The sequence below is a fragment of the Falco punctatus genome, assembly GCF_963210335.1.
Source record: "Falco punctatus genome assembly, chromosome: 7".
In the NCBI taxonomy this organism is placed as follows: Eukaryota; Metazoa; Chordata; class Aves; order Falconiformes; family Falconidae; genus Falco; species Falco punctatus.
This window is the reverse complement of record NC_137587.1, coordinates 40,580,813-40,598,690: the sequence shown is the minus strand read 5'-3', so window position 1 is coordinate 40,598,690 and position 17,878 is coordinate 40,580,813. Positions and strand designations below refer to the sequence as shown.

General features: G+C 43.2%; 1 protein-coding gene across 7 annotated transcripts in view; it reads right to left on the bottom strand.

Moving 5' to 3' along the window:
• Window positions 1–12,403: 12,403 nt before the first annotated feature.
• Window positions 12,404–17,878, bottom strand: part of KIAA0586 — a 73,573-nt gene continuing 68,098 nt past the window's right edge. For all 7 annotated transcript variants that reach the window (XM_080394455.1, XM_080394451.1, XM_080394453.1 and 4 more), the window contains 2 exons: window positions 17,451–17,516; window positions 12,404–12,799 (listed from right to left, as the gene is read on the bottom strand). In XM_080394455.1, the coding sequence (XP_080250581.1) occupies window positions 12,654–12,799; window positions 17,451–17,516 (212 nt within the window). In that variant the 3' untranslated portion in view covers window positions 12,404–12,653. The remainder of the gene's footprint in view (window positions 12,800–17,450; window positions 17,517–17,878) is intronic.

Here is a 17,878-nt window from a genome sequence, read left to right as displayed (position 1 = left end):
AGCACTTAGAACACATGGCCAGAAAACAGGGCTGGAATCAAGGCTGGTCTTATCTCCCCGTTGTGTGAGGAGGAACCCAACAAAGCACCCAAATGACCATGGTACTTGGTGAACTTGATGCATGGCAGAGAGCAGAGAGTGCATTGCAATATCCCACAAAAGACATACACAAAAGCAGGAACAGAGGGGTTTGTGCCAGTAGCTCTCGCTCCTGATGGAGGGATGTCTTCCCTCCTGAGCATGAAACCCTGAGGCAGCACGAAGGAAGGCTCGGCCACTCTGAGCACCCCAATGCTGGACAAAGTGCCCAGGGAGCACCAGCACAAGAGTGCAGAAGCGATGGCGAGTGGCAGTCAAATGGGCTGAGCTGGTCACCTAACCATGGCCTTACAAGAGCCAATATTTATCGCTCCACAGGTATCCAGGCCAGCAGGTAATGGTGACACAGCACTGGCACCAGCTCTCAATAAAGCACAGCCTGCAGGAGATCCCCAATTCTCCAGCCAGCGGGGAAATTTTCACATCTGAGGACCTGCTCTATTTAAGGCTCTCCTAACAGTCCCCTCGGTTTTTGCAGCCTGTTTCCCTCTCGCCTGCAGCAGGGAAAGGAGCAGGGCCTCGTGGCTGCCTCGCCTTTCCCACGCTGGTTCTGCCAGGCTGCGAGTGCCGGCAGCCGCCTGCTTGTCTCTGGCCTCTCCTGGATGAAATCAATGGAGCGGCTTCGCTTTTCAACCTTCCTCTTACTTTTGGAAACTCTGGGCCACACCCCAGCCGAGAGCTGGCGTCATCCCCAGATACCATCAGCTCCCAGAGCTGCAGAACCTCTCGATGGGATGCCGCTGGCTCATCCAGGAGCTGCTCCGACAACCTGATCCACCACATCTCCAATATCTTTGATCAGGAGCTCTGAAATTTAAAATACTATTTAAAAAAGTTGTTTTCAAATGGAGAAGGATACTCTTCACTGGGACTCAGAGCGGGGCTGGTGAGCAGCCCTGCCGTGCAGGGCGATATGCAGCAGCACGGACCCGCGCAGCCTGGGGAGCCATGGGTGAACTGGGCAAGAAACAGGATGGCTTGCCCCATCCTCTGACAAAGCACAAACCCAGGGGGTTTCAACCATTCCCCATTACCTCCGGTGAAGCCTAAAGGATGCTTCCTGAAGCCCGAAGGACCAGACGATGCTGGCAGAGAGACAGGAGCAGGAGGTCCTTTTGCAGCCATTTCCCTGCTCGGCTGGAGCAGATGGTGGCGGGGCTTTGGCACGTTCACCCTCTGGACATCGCCTGTGAGGGACGCACAGGGAATGGAGCACACCTCTCTCCTCATCCCCCAGCACAGAGCACTCCTACCCACCACCGCCATCTGGAACAAATCCCTCGGCTGGGACAGCAGCAGAGGACAGGAAGCAGCAGGAGAAACAATTTTGTTTCATCTCTGCCACAAGCATCAGGAATCAGTGTGTAAACTGGTGCTGCAGCACCAGCACCTCTAAAGAAGCATTTCCTGGCTGAGCAAGAAAGCTGTCAAATAACAGACTTCAAGAAAGATAGCTTAAAAACTGTCTATTTCTAACTGAACAACCCGAATTCCTAATTCCGGCATACACTCGCTGCCCCAAGACACAGCACTCAATACATCTATGCATCACGGCATGCGGTCCGAGAGCTGAAATACTACACCCATCAGTTTGTCCGAAGGAGGAAGAGTTATCAGATTAAAGATCAGCAAGATTTAAGAACTGGTAGAGGATTTATCACAGTGTTTTTTGCACTCATCTGCTTTAGGTACTCAACTGGGATTTACTCGCAGTTGTCACTATTTGGGCTCTGAGGAGGAAGTACGCCGAGTCCTTCTACATTTCTCATTCAGTGAGACATCTGAGCCTATGCTTAAAATTACCCAAGAGAAGGGTCTCATTGAAGCCTGTACAAGTATTCATATGCTTAAATGGAGGCATGTGTTTTAAATATCTTGTGAAATTGAGGTTGGGGTGCAGTAATCCAAAATACTTTCACATTTCTAAGCTTGTCCCTAGCCCCGCTCCTTCCAGAGTTTCTTTCACATTGCTCAAAACCTTTGCTGATTAAAATTTTCCATTTTGTGTGGATGCTGTGTCAGTTTTACTAGCAGCAGCAACAATTCAAATACTCCCAGGGACAAAGTCACAGAAAAACAGCATTTGATCAGGTACTTGGGCTGCATTAGAAATGTATGCATTACCTTTCCTCTTATTTATCCCTTGCTGTAAGAGTTCAGCTTCGCACCCCTTAAACTACCCGATTTCTGAGCACTGTTTTCTTCAGATGTTTCATTTGCCACGCAAATGTTAAGTATCACAGCTAAAAATCCCCATTACATCAAGCACCTTTTGAAAAAGAACCCACAAAATCAATCTTTTCCCTAACAAAGATACAGAAATAGCTGTAAAAATAACAGATGAAGCGTAATGACTGTCCTGCATCCATCTCATTTTGTGTTGTGTTTCTGGGGGTGGCCACCAGATGCCCACAGCACAGGAAAAATCAAATCTGTGATAGTGACAACTATCTCACATTTGCTGAAAATTATCTGAATTTCCAGCTAGTTACCTCTGTTGAGAGCTGGCCTTCTAAACCATCTTGCAGCTTACGAGATGCTCTTGCAGACGAATCAGGAAGGAACATTTTAAAGCCAGTAAAGGCTCTGCAGGACTGTGTTTCCCTGTGACTCAGTGCCCAGATCAGTTTTTCTCTGCTTCTGTTTAAAAGCAGCATTCCCAGGCCGCATTTCCAAGAGGGTTTTGGTTTTACAGCTGTCATGACAGTAATTTTCTCAGCTTTGCGAGGTTCCCTCATATCCTGTTCAAACCGGCTTATCTCTGTTTAGAAGTGATGTTCCTACATGGCATTCTTCAGGAACAGATGTTCCAGCTGATCCTGCATCGCAGCACTCAATGTATTACATGGCCCCATTTTGAAACAATTAGCCTGTCACCATTGAAAGGAACCTAATGGTTGGCTACTTGTTTGCTTTTGAAATGGAAAAAAAAAAAAATTGGGAGTAACCTACGATTTATACTTTTTCCAAGTATGCTAAGATGCTCTAAATTCACAGTCCATTAAAATGGCAGCATGTCCTGGTTCAGCTGCTGGTCCCATGATACATTATCTGAAGAAACAAATCTCTGTGCAAAGCTGCTGGTGAAGAGATTCCCCAGCCCCACAAGTGGGGAAAAAAATAATAAAAGAATTGATGAGAATATTTATACAAATTAAAAGCTAAAGAATTAGCGAGGAGTGTTTAGAGCTGTGGAGTCCTTAGCTTTTGGACCACAGAGTGCTGTCAACACACAAAATTTATTGTGGAGCACAAGGCAGTCTAATTATTAGGACTTTAATGGAAGATGCTCTGGAGAAGATTGCAAACACCCAAGTGAGGGCTACGTACCCCTGGTTGTGACTCCAGTCGTTTGCAGACACCAGCTCGGGAAGTGTCCGTGCAGGGCGCTAACGCAGACCCAGTAAATCACAAGATGCAGTAAATGGCTGTAGTAAATGGCCATAAAAGTCAATGGAGCTACACGCAGATTTATATCGGCTAAGAATCTGATCCCCTAGATTAAGCAGCAATAATACCCACAAAAAAAGGAACTTGCAGGCTGCTGTAATAAAATTATCTCCCTTTGATCTCATCGAGATTCCTCCAGTCTAGTTCCACTCAGAGAGATTGATCTTATGGTCATACAGCTCCAGACCAGAACAAGTGAGCACCCAGACCAGAGCCTGTCTGCTGCCAGCACCGCCCCCCTACTCATTGTTATCTGCTCTACACCTTCCTCGGTAAGATTTGTAACCCTGTTTCTTGTTGTCTTCCTTTTTCCCTAAATCTCCCTTTCTCTTCGAGGTACACACATACGACACGGGCAGTTGAGCAAAGCCCAAGCTGGCAGCCCCGTGGCTGACGTTTCCTGGCCAGCACAGGGTGCAGTAACAAGGAAGATGGTGACAACTGAGTTTCCAGCATGGAGCAGCTGCCAGACCACGTGTCCCTGCTGACACACAGCCTGGCAAGGACAGGTCCAGTCTGCCAGGACCAGGCTGAGCAGGAACAGTATCTCCAGGAGCAGGCTGAGAGCCCAGGCAGGAACAGCTTCTCCGGTAACAGCTCAATAGCGGCAGATGGAGATAGGAGACGAGCTGAGGGTCAGGAGAGGGCTTGCAACAACAACTACAAGCTCCAATTAACTGAAAACAGCAGAGGCTGTCTAAAATAAAGCTCCCTCTCATATCAGCCAACACTCAAGGCAACTGCTTTTTTGACCATCAAAGCAAAACCGAAAAGCTTTGCTTCTCTGCAACTGCTCACAGACCTTAGTTGGGAAGTAATCCTGCAACTCAAAATTTTAGTGAGAGAAGTGGGTTCTCAGGCTCCTGGAAGGACCACACAGCACAGACGTGCCAGAGACATTCCCAGGTATTATACATCAGATGCAAAACTCTTTCCATAAGTGCGTTTTACTCTCAAGCAGACAGCTCTTAAAATAGTAGCTGAACAGAAGGGTGGGAGTGGAACTGTGAAACGGCTGCAGGGACCCATCCAGGTCACCGCTAACTCCAAATACACATTTAGTAGCCAACACTCCTCAAAGAAAGGCTAGAGGATGAGGTCTGCTTTATTGGAGGGTCTCAGGCTAATGGTGCTATTGGAAAACTACCCTTTTGGTGGGCTGATCTCTACCACCCTCTGAGCCTGCCATCCTGACGCTGAAGGGAAAGACTTGTCTTACCCTATAGGAGGTGTCTCCAAGAGCCAGAGATTACTTGCATTGTAGAGGGCCTGGTCCAAAAACCATAAGTAGCTGCAGAGGACTAGCAGAGATGTGGACATCTTCATTGCCCAGCAAACTGAATCCCACTCTCAGCAGGGACACGGCAATAGGACCTCAGTATAAGCTTACCTTTTGCACACAAACAGTTGTTTTGTAATGAAAGACAAAAGCACTGACCCAGCACTTACTCCCTCTGGAATATTCCTAAAAGGTTCATCACTGATTAAAGTCATTCTGGCTCCCCACGCCCCACCCCCCCCGAATGGCCTTTCTGCCTCTGGGTCCTTGCACATACCTGGGAGTGCAGCACCCAGGGACTGAATTACCAGGGTTATAATTCTTGGCTGTGTACTTTTAACTACAGCGAGGCATTGGCAGAGCTCAGCGCACTAATTCACTTCCATGTAAACATGATTATTTTAAATGAACTCCAGACGAGGTTTAACTGTAAAAACATCTCTAGTTTTTGTAACATTTTTAAGTGTTCAGCTCAGAGTTGTTTTTGTTACGGCAAGAACTTACTCTTTCTTCAGTTTACAATGAATATTTTCAGAATTAATGATGTCCCAACACCCTCCCAACTATAACACGACACTTGAACAAAAGTCTGAAAATTAAGCTGCAGTGGGATTTCACGGTCAGGATTTTCCCTTTCCTAGCTGGGCATTCCTTTCCTTACAAGCAGGAATGCTTTCTGGTTTCAAAGCCAAGTTGAAGAAGAGAAGCAAAAACAGTAAGAGGTATTTACTTGGCTGCATTTCTTTCAATGTTTCTGGCATAGGGTTGCCACTATAGCTTGCAAGTGCACAAGAACATTGTGTATACATTGTAATGGCTGTACTTTCTCTAACAGACATGCTTCCAGGAGGCGGCAGATTAAAGAACTGGTGTTACTTCAGACAGAGAAAAATAACATCTTGCCAGTTGTGTTTATTTGTAGGGACCCATGATTTATGCTCTCCCATTTGTAGAGGGGTCGAGAGAAATGGGTCACGTGGGTTCTGTTTAGATAATCACTGAGGAAATGCAGAGTACATCAGGCAGGGAGAGACAGGGTTTGTTCTTATAGGTGAGAGATGCTGGGAAGTGGCAGGGAGATGTGAGATTTCCTCAAGATTCTGGAATGAAGTTCAAGGCTCTCATTTTCTGAAAAGATTGAGTGTGGGTTGTGAGAATTAAGCAATTAAGATAACAACAAAAACAGTCCAGGTTGGCAGGGATGAACAGTCCTTTGCTGTTATTTACTGGCCCCGTACAGAGACAAAAAAGAAGAGTTCCTCCCTAAAGGATCTTTACCTATCAAACAGTGCAGCAAGAAGATGCTGAATTCTTGCTACAAGCACCAAAGAGGGATCTGTTGCGCTCTGACTCACACTCCTGCTTTGTTGTCCATAAGGATGCCTCTTTGCGGTGTGGTCCCCATCTCATGCCTCTGCACCCTCCTGGTTTCAGCAGGACTTGCAGAAACCAGCCACTATTGTCACTATGAAGGTCTACAAGAACCTAAACAAACCCACTGGTATTCCCTGCTCTGGAAAATATCCTTATCAGAATTTGAGGAGTCAAGAACGCAACTGCTTTTAAAAAGAAAATACTGCACAGATGGCTTTAGCTAACTGATCTGGGGAAACAAAACAAAGCAAACCAAAATCAGCTGTTCAAAGTTTGGCATCGAAAGAGGCGACAGCACAGCAGCCCGAGCACAGAACGAGAAATCCTCCTCAGTCCTGAGCTGCAAAGCTTATGGGCCAGAGGAATCCCTTGCTCTACAGCACCTGGCACCATACTGCCTAGAAAGCTGTTACACTATCGGCATTAACAGACATAAGTGCTATTTAAGCAGATGCTGGGTTTTCACAGCAAGTACCACATTTGATCCATGGCGTGGTGCCCGCTGCTTTGCCATAGGTGCTGATTAAGGAAACACAGCAGGGAAGCAGCTGCGAGACTGAAGCACGGAAAGGGAAGATGCTATTTACGTGACAGATGCAGGATGCTGAATGCCCTTCTCCAAGGGCACATCACGCAGGAAGAACACAATTTCCAAGACTGTCAGAATCAAAAGAAAGGGGGGTGGGTGGGAATGACAGGATGCCACTCACCCAGCAAAATCCCCAGTCACTGCAAGAAGCATCTCACAGAACCTATTAAAAATAAGCTCTAAATCGTTTCAGTGGGAAGATTTTTACATGGTGATCAAACGGTCAGCTATCCAGGTGATAACAGGCTGCAGGCTACGTACAACTGTACAAATATTAAGGAACAGGCACCAACCAGGAGAGAATTTTTCAGCTGACAGTAAGAAATTGGCATGCTGAGATGGCAGAGCAGGCAACAACCCCACCGATATGACCGCAGCATGTGCCTGCACAGGGGCCTCTGCCTGCAGCCGGTCTGAGGCAAAATGAAATGTTAGCAACTGCGATTTGCAGGGCTGGGCGCTCCTGCCAGGAAAAGACAGAGCTGGGAGAGAGCCCGAGGAGTGAGAGCCGCTGCCTTGCCTGCTCTCGGCAGAAGACCACGCTGCTGGGATTGCCCTGCAGTCGCTGCCTTCCTCCTGAACCTCCCTCCCAGCAGCTGCCCAGGCTTCCAGCTCGTTGGCAAAGAGGACAGCAGTAGCAGGACTGCTACTTTCCAGTTGGGTTTAGTTTTTTTGAGTTTTAGTGAAGTTCTTTCCTCAGCACCCACCCGACTCTTCAGATGACTGATTTTTGCATCTTTCTTTTTCCCCAATTATTTTTCTGAGAACTGCCCTAGACCTGCAATGGCAGCTACACCAGCAAGAACCCCACTGGCTTTTAGTTCAAGCCATTTTAGGGCCTCCACATACCACTTCAAGGAACACACCACCTTCAGTGCAGGACCTGACAGGCCTGGAAGACCTATGTGCCTTTGGGATGAAGTCTGATCAGAGCAACGATGCTTTTCTGCCCCAAGCTCGCTCTACGGAGAGGTGAAAAAGCACCTCTTGACAAAACACCCCTTTCTTGGGTTGGAAATACAGGGGAATGACCTCATCCATGAACAAGGCACCTCACAAGCTTCTGATTCCATTCCTGATTTGACTTTTCTCTCGTCTTCTGATTTCTAGTTTAAACATGAAGCAATGTATAAGGAAATAAAATAACTCCTGAACTATAAGAACTTTCAGTACTCACCTCTCCAGGCAAAGGATGAAACCAAAGGGCAAAAGTAGGTCTTACCTTCTACCCAAAATATAACAAAAACTCTAGAGTTGGACACAGGATTGTGGGTTTGTATTATTGCCATCACGGGTGCAGGGCCCAGGGCATTATTATGGCCTCCCCTCAGCTGGCCACATCACCATAGTGAGATTTTGATTAATTTTTTTTTTTTTTAAGTTTCTGGAAAAAGCTTCTATTGCAGTTCCCTCACCTGGCTCAGAGACACCACAACATCAAGTCATGGGTAAATGATCTGGCCATATTTGCAGGACCAAAGAAGCAAAATCACATCCCAGCCCTGAAAGGTTGGAGGATCATCAACACACAATCATAATAATGAATATTTTGGAGACAACTTATGAAAAATATGTATCTTAAAAAAAAGCGCAGCAGCAGAAGGGGAGAGAGGGGAAAAAAAAATTAAAAAAAGAGCGCTCCATAGGAACACGCTTGCCAACCAGTACAAATACCACAATGCTTATACAATAGCTTTCAGTCCCACAGACAGAACACTGCTGGACACCTATAGAAAGCATGAACTTCTCATGTTGTACCAATTCAGGATGCAATCCTCTTGCCTTTCTGTCTTAAAACGCTTGTGTCGAGTGTTAACAGTGAGCTGTTAAACAGCTGCAGGGTTCCAGCTCTTAAATGGCTATGTTTCAGACCGGGATCCAGCGAATTTTTGCACATGTGTAATTTTAAACATCTGAGTACTTAATTCACAGGAAGGAGGTTGGCACATGTATCTTTACCCATTCAGGACAGAAACATTACCCTGCAGCAATTTATAAAGCATCTTGGAAGGTTAGCATGTGTTTTTAGTAGCTAATTTTGACAACTTCCACCTCTGAGCTACGAAGGTAAACAGGAATAATAAAAACCTCACTTTATTTCCCATAATTCAGATAAGATTAAGTGTGCCCATGAAATTTTCCACTTCCTATGCTGAAAACCAAGCTAAACAGGGACACTGGCATCAGGCAAACTACCTACCAGCTTATGGCTGGAGTCCTGTCCCAAGAGCCTGTGCTGGCCTGGCAGCGGGGATCTCCACCACCAGGAACTGCATGACATCCCTGTAGATCCACCCATTCTCTTTATTGCTACCACCCTTACCATGCAGCATCTCTCATTTTTTCTTCAGGGAAGGGCAAAGGAGAGGAAAAAAGCCCTGGATTTTGAGCACCTCACTTCCAAACTGCCAGATTTTACTTATCAAAGTCAGTAAAAGATGCTCTGCAAACAGAAACTCTTCTGACATTTCAGTTTTGCACCTTCCTGTACTGCAAGTCCAATCCATGAACAAATACCCTCATTCTAGTGCTTTCCTAATGTAAGACAGGAGCAAGCTTCACCAGGAATTCAGTCGAACTAAAAAATAAAGCCAGAGTTTTGGTTTCCACACTACAATCCTGAAATCCAGTAACACCCCCCTACCCCCCGACCTCTCTGCTGCTGAGAATTAACTGAAAAATATAGCTGTATAGAGGTGGGGTTTTAATACTTTTCCCGGATGGAATTCTATTTGATGCTGTTAAGCTTTGATGACATACCCCAATGACTTGCTTGGAAGAAATCCATTTAGCAAGCTTGCAAATCATGCTGTTTCAGTTCTGTGAGCACCCATGAGAAATGTGCATTTTCAATCATAAAAGCTGTAGAAACAAAATGGAACTTGGAGACACAGACAGACGAATTCCTTATCACGGCTTGGCTGTGTTCACAGAACATGTGCTTACCATTTCAAACTCCGGAAAACTATTTACAGGAATCTGAAATACAAGACTGAATCCACAAGTAAGAATAGATAAATTTCTAGAAGATACATTTTGGCTTTTTTCATTTCAAAGGAAAAATGGAGACTGATTAAAACCAAAGCGCGCGCACGCCCCTCCCGCCACCGCCTTCAGCTTTTCCTAGGAATATAAATGCTTGTAACACGATCTATGAGCAGGGTGCCAGATTTACAGAGGTCCCCTTATGTTTATGTGGCAGGATACTTTGTTTTGGGGAAGCTTTGAGGAAGGAAAAACAAGTAGTTTGCACTTTCTTTACCTCTCCAAAATGCTCTTTGAGTGGGAACAGCGGATGCTGCAGTGGGGATGAGCAATTAGCAGATCCCACTGCCACAGTGTAATCCCCACCAGCAGCAGATTTGTGAAGCACAGTGTCAGGAACCCAGAAGCTTCCAAAAAGATCTATCAGTCACGTCAACTTGGGAGAGAATGTAACTCTATGGGGAATTTTAAAACTGATTGGAAGTGGTCCTCACTGCGCATTTTCTAACATATTTTCCTAAAAACACAACTCATTTCTTCAGAATTCAATGACAATAACACCTTTGACTTAAACACATTTGTTCCCAAGAGAAAAAGAACAGAATTAGAGCAAAATGCAAGACGCTTAGCACTGCAGACAGTAAAATCTGACACAGTTATCTTCCTGCTATGATGAGACAACTCCTCTGCCACTGGCCAGGGCTGTCTCATCCTTTCCTGTGCACTCTCCTTGCCTGTGTACCCACCTGTTTCCCATCTCATCCCCGGTTTGCCAGCTCTCCGCATGTTCTCCATTCAATTACTGTACTTTGTTTAGCAAAATGCAGTCCTGATCCAGCCCTGCAGCTCTGGGTACAAGAACAGTACAGCTCATTTGCCATTTACACTGCAACAAAGGGGACCTAAATTATACATTAACATCCTAAAAAACCTAGCAGATTGACAGTGAGTTTGAACATAATTCCATGAAGGTTTTCTCTTGCAGGAAAGCTGGTTTAAGAAGCTCTTGCCCTCCCCACTGCATCTTGTTACCCTCTCAGCTGGTCTGTGACTTGCTGTAGCTACTTGCTGCAGGGTAGAAGAACATCTCCCAGAAAGCTGCTGTTTTTTAAAGCATTGATGGTGTCAATAGTCTGATTTAAGGTGCCGTTTCACAGACAGCAGCAATCAGCACAACCCTGCAGATACTCTCCTCTGCTCCTGGTGGCTTCTCACAGTGTAAGAACATCTAGAAGCAGCTTTACTGCTGCAGACAACAGTCAGGGCATCACATGCTGAAAACCAGCTCCCAGTAATGCCACCTCGTTTGGACTTTCACTCTTTTTAGAGTGACATCATATTTTGCACGAAACTCACCACTTTTACCCCCACCACAAATCTGCTATTTACATGTCTGTCAAGACAGGTAAGAGCACAAGTCTATAAGGTGCTAAAGAAACACCCTTTACAGTTGAATCCTCTGGATATTACTGACCTCGGACAGTTGAAGCTCTCTTCCATCTCTTCTTTTTTGCATTTATCCTTGCAGATTCTGCAGCAAATCAACTGAACGCTGTGGTCAATGAGATCAAAATAAAACCAAAAGGTGCTTCTAATCTCTGTTACGGAGAGGTGAAATCAGTGCAAGCTCCATAAAATAAAGAGTATTGGGAACTGTTCACGGTTATGAGTATCTGCAACTACAAAGTGCCTCTCATTAAGTGATGCAGTGAAGCTGTAGCTGTGCAGATGAAGTTATGTGCTCCAGTGTCACAAAAAGGTACAAGTCATCCAAAGGAGTGGTTTTTTTCCTAGCTTTCAAGAGATGCCTTCATGCCCCATATTTTTGAAAGCACCACAGTATCTCCTCTTTTCCATAGATATCCCATGAAAAGCTCAGACTGGATGAGGACCAAAGAAAAATCTGTGCTTGCCCTGCTTGGAGAAGAGCTTGTTTCCTAGTCTTCCTACCCAAACATGTCTGAATTTCTCTTCTCTTATTTTGCTTGGGTGCTGCTTGGGGCAGACGATCCTACCTTCCTCCTCACTTGCTGCTGGATTGACCATGTTGTCCTGATTGAGGCAATAAAAAAATGGAGTAGTCCCTGGGAGGGTGGCAATAGGTTCGAACGCTTTGGCTGTTAATCATTACTGTGGTATTTCTGACCGCGGATTATCAGGCTCCTGAAGGGCTGAGACTGCAGCAACTAGCTCTGTCTCATGAGGGGGAGAAATTTACATTAAAAAATGTAAACAAATAACCTTACCCAGACAATCTCTCATTCAGACATGTTTCAAGATGGGAAAAAAATTCTTCAGGGAAATAAGCATAAAAATGCTGAAAAATTCTTGTCATTCTAAAAAAAGAAATTCCTCATAATAAGAATACAAATTCTAGTGGTCTCCTGTATGTACAATTTTGAATTACTGCCTTGTCATAGCAGTCTTCTAAGGATGAACAAGCTCTGAATACACCTAGAAACACAATTTCTTTACAAACTTTGGTTTCAAATATATTTCCCTTTGGTTCAACATTTTAACACTACTGACATTACATTGAGCCAAGCATTTTTTTCCATCAGTGAGACAGACTTTTGCCATGAATTTTAATACCAATCACCTCCACATTCACCTGCACACACAACAAATATTTAAATGGCCTTTACTGACTTAACCAATTCTGAAAAAATTGCATTTTATTTTCTTGAAAATATTTGACATAGTCACAAATAGAATCATTGCCTAAATTTATAATCATAACAAAGTTCTAAGAAAAGTAGTAGCAAATAAAAAGTACTGAAAGAGTGGTATTTTGATGAAATGCCCAGACTATCACACTAGGCAGACAAATGTACCCATGACAAAATCTTCAGACAGTGTCATAAAAAGCTGTAAGCTTTAAAACGTATCTGTCCCTGAAGAAGCTGAATTGCCATGTATACTGCTCACACTCTGTGTTTCTTTATCTGTGTTCATGGAAGGCAGCTTCACTGACAACTTTGCCGCAGAAACACATGAATTTAAATGTGGGGCAGCATCCTCTCCTAAAAAAAAAAAACAACAGCAGAACAAAACACATTATTTGCTGTCTGTGACAAACAAACTGTATTGAAGTCATCTCCATATTGCATCACTCCATGGAAATACAAAGACACAGGCACCCTTACTGTCCACAGCTTTGAGGCATTTTGGAGAGTGCTGTTTTAGCAATCAGAGTTCTGTTTATCAGGTAACAAAGGGATGAATTTCTGTGCGTATATAGACTGGGTTGTGTTTACATACAGAGATACCGAACACACATACACACACATATATATATAACCTGCAGTAGGCCCAGAACAATTTCAAACATGTATACTGCTGTTTTCCACAGAAATGAACTGACATCTGTAGATACTAACAGTACTTCTGAATTCCATCTATATGCATATGCCTGTCTGATTCAAACCCTTAGAAAACATTCAGGTTGTTCAAGACCACATATCTATATACAATCATAAAAAGCAAAGCAAGCGTAAAAAGCTGCAAGTCCTACAGAGAAAAACACCCTATCAGTGCTTCAGCTGCCCAAAACAGAAGTGAGAAGGTTTAGCTCTTCCCTATCTCTAACCCATTTCCCTGATTCTAAATTAAAGGTCCTTCTTGCTACTTCTTTGTGGTTTATCTCTTTTTTTTTTTCATCTTGACAGACTCAAGAGAAAACTTACACAGCCTCCCCCCTGGAAATGTGGCTTGCAGGACTTTACAAGCAACGTTTATCTTCCAGCAAGTCTGAGATGGCACCTTGCCACTTCCCATTCTTGTGATCTGACCCTGCAAAAAGTGGGACATCCTAGGAGAGGGACAAGTCCCTGCACAGCTCAGCCACCCACCATGCCAGCAGCCCCTCGAGGGAGGGGGCCATGTCCCACAGAGCTTGCAGCAGCACTGGCTGCTAGCAGCTGGGAAAGATCACTGCAGTGCTGAAAAGTCCTCCTGTCTGGGAACCACTGGAGGGGCAGAAAACAACCTGTAGTCAGACTGATATCAAAGATGGGAAGGGAGAAAGATCATGGACAAAAGTTACTTTATTTAGCCAGAGGAAGGAGGTGAGATGAATCAATTTATGGAGCATGAGGAGCAAGACATGAATCAGGCTACAGGCACAGAATGAAGGAGGACAGGAGAAATGGCACTGCATGAATGATACAACATTCACCCAACTACAGCAAGAGCATTTTGAGATTTCAGCTGTCCTTGGGACATTTACTTTAAGGGCAGCAGCTACAAGCACAACAAACATATATGAGTCTGTGTACAACAACAAAGGCTCTCTTGGAGCTTGTTCTTATTCCAGTAAACTACAACAATTCTCCCTTCCTCTGTAATAGACTAGGTAATTAAAACACTATTTTTGTAATAAACCCAAGAAGTTAGGCTTTATTTCACCCCAGTTAATTATCTACTACGTCACTGTAGTAGTAATCTGCTTTCATCTGACTTGTAGCAAAGCACGCTTCAAATGGCTAATTAAAACAACAAAAATCCACGGCTAAAATAAAAATTCATCTAGTGTTTTTTATGCTAGAACAGCAGCCAACAGCCTAGGAAGTCAAACATGAATGAGGCCAAAGATGGTAAAGCCAGTACATGGAGCAACTTGCGCCAGCCAAGCCTCTTGCTGTTCAGGAAGGCAGGGCAAGAGCGTTTTTTCTGTCCCCAGGGAATCAATGCACCACCCACTCACCACAGCTGCTTATGCACTTTGCTAGCACTGTCCACAGTTTCACTAGACTATCCTCACTAGCTGGACAGCCTTCATCACCCCCAGCCCAAATTCCTCTACAAAGCACAGCTGCCAATGCTTGGGTTAGCATGGGCCTGAGCAAACCTAACACACAAGCGGTAAGATGACGTGAGAAATCCTACATCTTCTGAACATGATTCAAAAGCACATTTATGGTAACACCAAAAAGATGGGCGAGCAACATACGTGTTTTGTTTTTCCAGGAGCACTTCTATGAGTTTAGTCTGTAGCCATTTTTGCATGACAAAAACCTGGTTATTCAGAAGGGGAACCGAACAAAAGCAAAGCGTTTATTTGGGTAGATGTGAAGCTGACAAACAGTAAAGGCATGAATGTGTCATGCCCAAGAAAACTTTGTAAATCATCCTAGACGTTAAAGCAACTCTCCAACACTACATGTAGTTTGATGCTTTCAAAGCTTGACTTTGTTAATAATTTCCACAGTCATGTCACATTCCATGATGTCACTGTTTCAACAGCTGTTCTCAGGTTTGTTAAAAAAAAAAAAAAAAAAAAAAAAAAAGGCAGTTTGTGTGTGCAGGGAGAATATTCCCTCATCCCAAGGCTCTGTAGTAACTTCCCAAATGTTTGATTCTGGGGTGCTGAAAGAAAGTATCGTATTAGTCTACATTCTTCCTCACACATACTTTAATATATTTTACAGACATACTATAGTTCAATTTTATGATAGATATAAAATGCTAAAAGAACAGAAAAATTAGAAGAATAATTCCACCTGCTTGCTCAACAGAAAAGTTACCAGGTCCTGAGTTATCCAAATATCCTTAAAGATAAGCTCAAAAATACCCAAAGTAATCATTTCCCTTTTTTAAAAGGCAGAAATCTGAAGTCTTTGACTTTGTTAAATGCACACAGAAAATACAGAACCTAGAGTTTCAGCACTTTAGCTGTAAAAAAAAAGATAGATATCCTATTTCAGCTACATGGGAGATTCTTCTACTTGACTAACTTTCCAGTATAGAAATCTGCTAGTCCTGAAACTCTACATTGGCTGAAAGATACAATTACTATATTACTCTCACATGTGCTTTATCATTATTACATTTTGCTTAATCTAACCTCGTGTATGCACAGTGCATAAAATACATCCATATATACATATAGGGACGAGTATGTGAATAAATACACAAATACAAGCACACAGGTTTAACTGCTTGTATTCCTGCTCACATAGATGTTATTTTCTGATGTCTGTATCTGCCTTTTGCTGTACATCAGGGATAGTGCTTGTATAGTCCCTGGCCAGCTCCTTCTTTAACAACGCAATATTCCATTTTATTTCTTCCCCCCATCAGAGAACAATTCATAACTAATACTAAGGTGGTTTCCTCTTAAACACTGAGCTCTTCACTACCACAAATATGCAAATTACAATGGTGCTTATAATCTTTCGATATGCCATAAAAATGGAATGGAAAATTCCTGCATTTACAAAGCAGTGCAGGGTAGGAAGGCAGGTAATCTTCACACATTTTCCTTCCCTCTTTAGAGGCTCTGGAAGTACTCAGTACAATTTTGTAATCATGTACTTAGATGTATTTATAAAAAATTTCCTTGTTAAAATCCAATAAATGGAACGTGTGACCTCAGGTGACCTCCAGTTTTCCAGATTCATTGTCACCGTCTAATAGAATACATTCATATGAACTGTGAAAACCGATACTCTCACTAAATGTGTAACGCTCCTTGACTGGTGGAAACCGAACAGTGACTGAAAACATCTTGGTGACCCACTGATGGAAAAGGTCAGATTTCAGATTAGAGATTTTTCCTGTTCTTGGCAATCTATAACAAATTCATGTACAGTACTAAATTTCCAGATCTTTGTTTAACAGAAACATAAAAATTAATGGTGTGTCAACCATCCGGTGACCTGTGAAGGGAGTTTTTCTCTAAGAGGTACCGTCACACAGAGGGTATGCTACATACAAGTGTATCATGAAAGTATGCCAAATGGAAAAGGAATTAAACACACTGAAGGGAGGTTTGGTTACTAATACCATATGGCAACAATAAGAACAAAGAAAAATGTTTAAATCTTTCTTTTTACATTTTTCTGTTTGGCAAAATAAAAAGACTAAACAAGTCTGACTTTTAAGCCAAATAAAAAGCATGTGCTTTAACTCCTTCAAGTCAGTGTTCATACATGAAATAAAACTTCTATTTCCAATCTATCCGGAGGTTAGCCAGACCTGTATCTTGTAAGTTAAAGAAGCTATCTTCAAGATAACAAATAGGGAGGGGTTTGAGGGATCAGGACCTAAGTTATTGTTTCAGCATAAAACCAGAACTGTAATTAGTGTAATTACCTACATATTACTTCCTAAAATTTACAAACATCATCACCACCCCAGCAATCCTCCCTCTACTCTCTAATGTAACAACCGGAGCAGCTAACTTACAGAGCAAGAATAAACTTCCAAGCATATGTAAAAACAACTCCAGTGCAGTGCTCTCATTCTTTTAATAGCATGAGTTGATATGAATGGCTTGTTTCTTCTTCTGCCAGATTCCAGCTGCTTCACTTTGTTTATTACTGACTTCAAAGTTTAAAACACTGTCCTGCCCCAACAAATAACTTCCTCCAGATGGCATTATCTCAAGTGTTCAGAGCACTAGGGACAGCACAGCACCTGCAGATCTGTAACTCAGCATCTTAAAGTCTTCAATGAATGTGCCTTTTTTTTCCCCTCCCTGTGTCATTCCCTCATTTTGCTTTTTCCCTACAAAAAAAGATTTGTATCTGGGATGGAGTTACAAAGATCATTAGCTGGGAAACAGAGTTGTCAGAAATTCTTTACAGGAATGACTATAAAGTAGAAGAATACCTACAAGTTCAAAGGTAGCAGCATCGCTATCAGTACAAACATTTTATCTGTGCCTCTTACCTGTAAGTAAAGATGTGAGATACGTATTTGTCCCAATGTGTGTCCGATCCATGTCTTCATGGACATCTGTACAGTAGCAAAGAAAAACTCAGTCATTTTCATAGATGGTTGTACAGGTAAGTTACCAAGGAGAGCAACCCAAGCAGCAGCATTTTTGGCAAAACCAAAATTATTCCAGACTTGCTGGCTGACATATATTGATAGGAAACATCCGTATTTTGATGTAACCAATTCTGAAGGCTACACTGCAAGGAGAAAATACACAGCAATGTCATGGTACTAATTATACTTACATACGGTATTTCCAGTTCAGATTCATGTCTAGCTATACCATGGTATATCGGCTACATAGTTCAACGCTTCTGGAATTTAATGGCTTATACAATTGAAAGTGGGTATAGTAAGGCACTAGTCACACATGCCCTTGA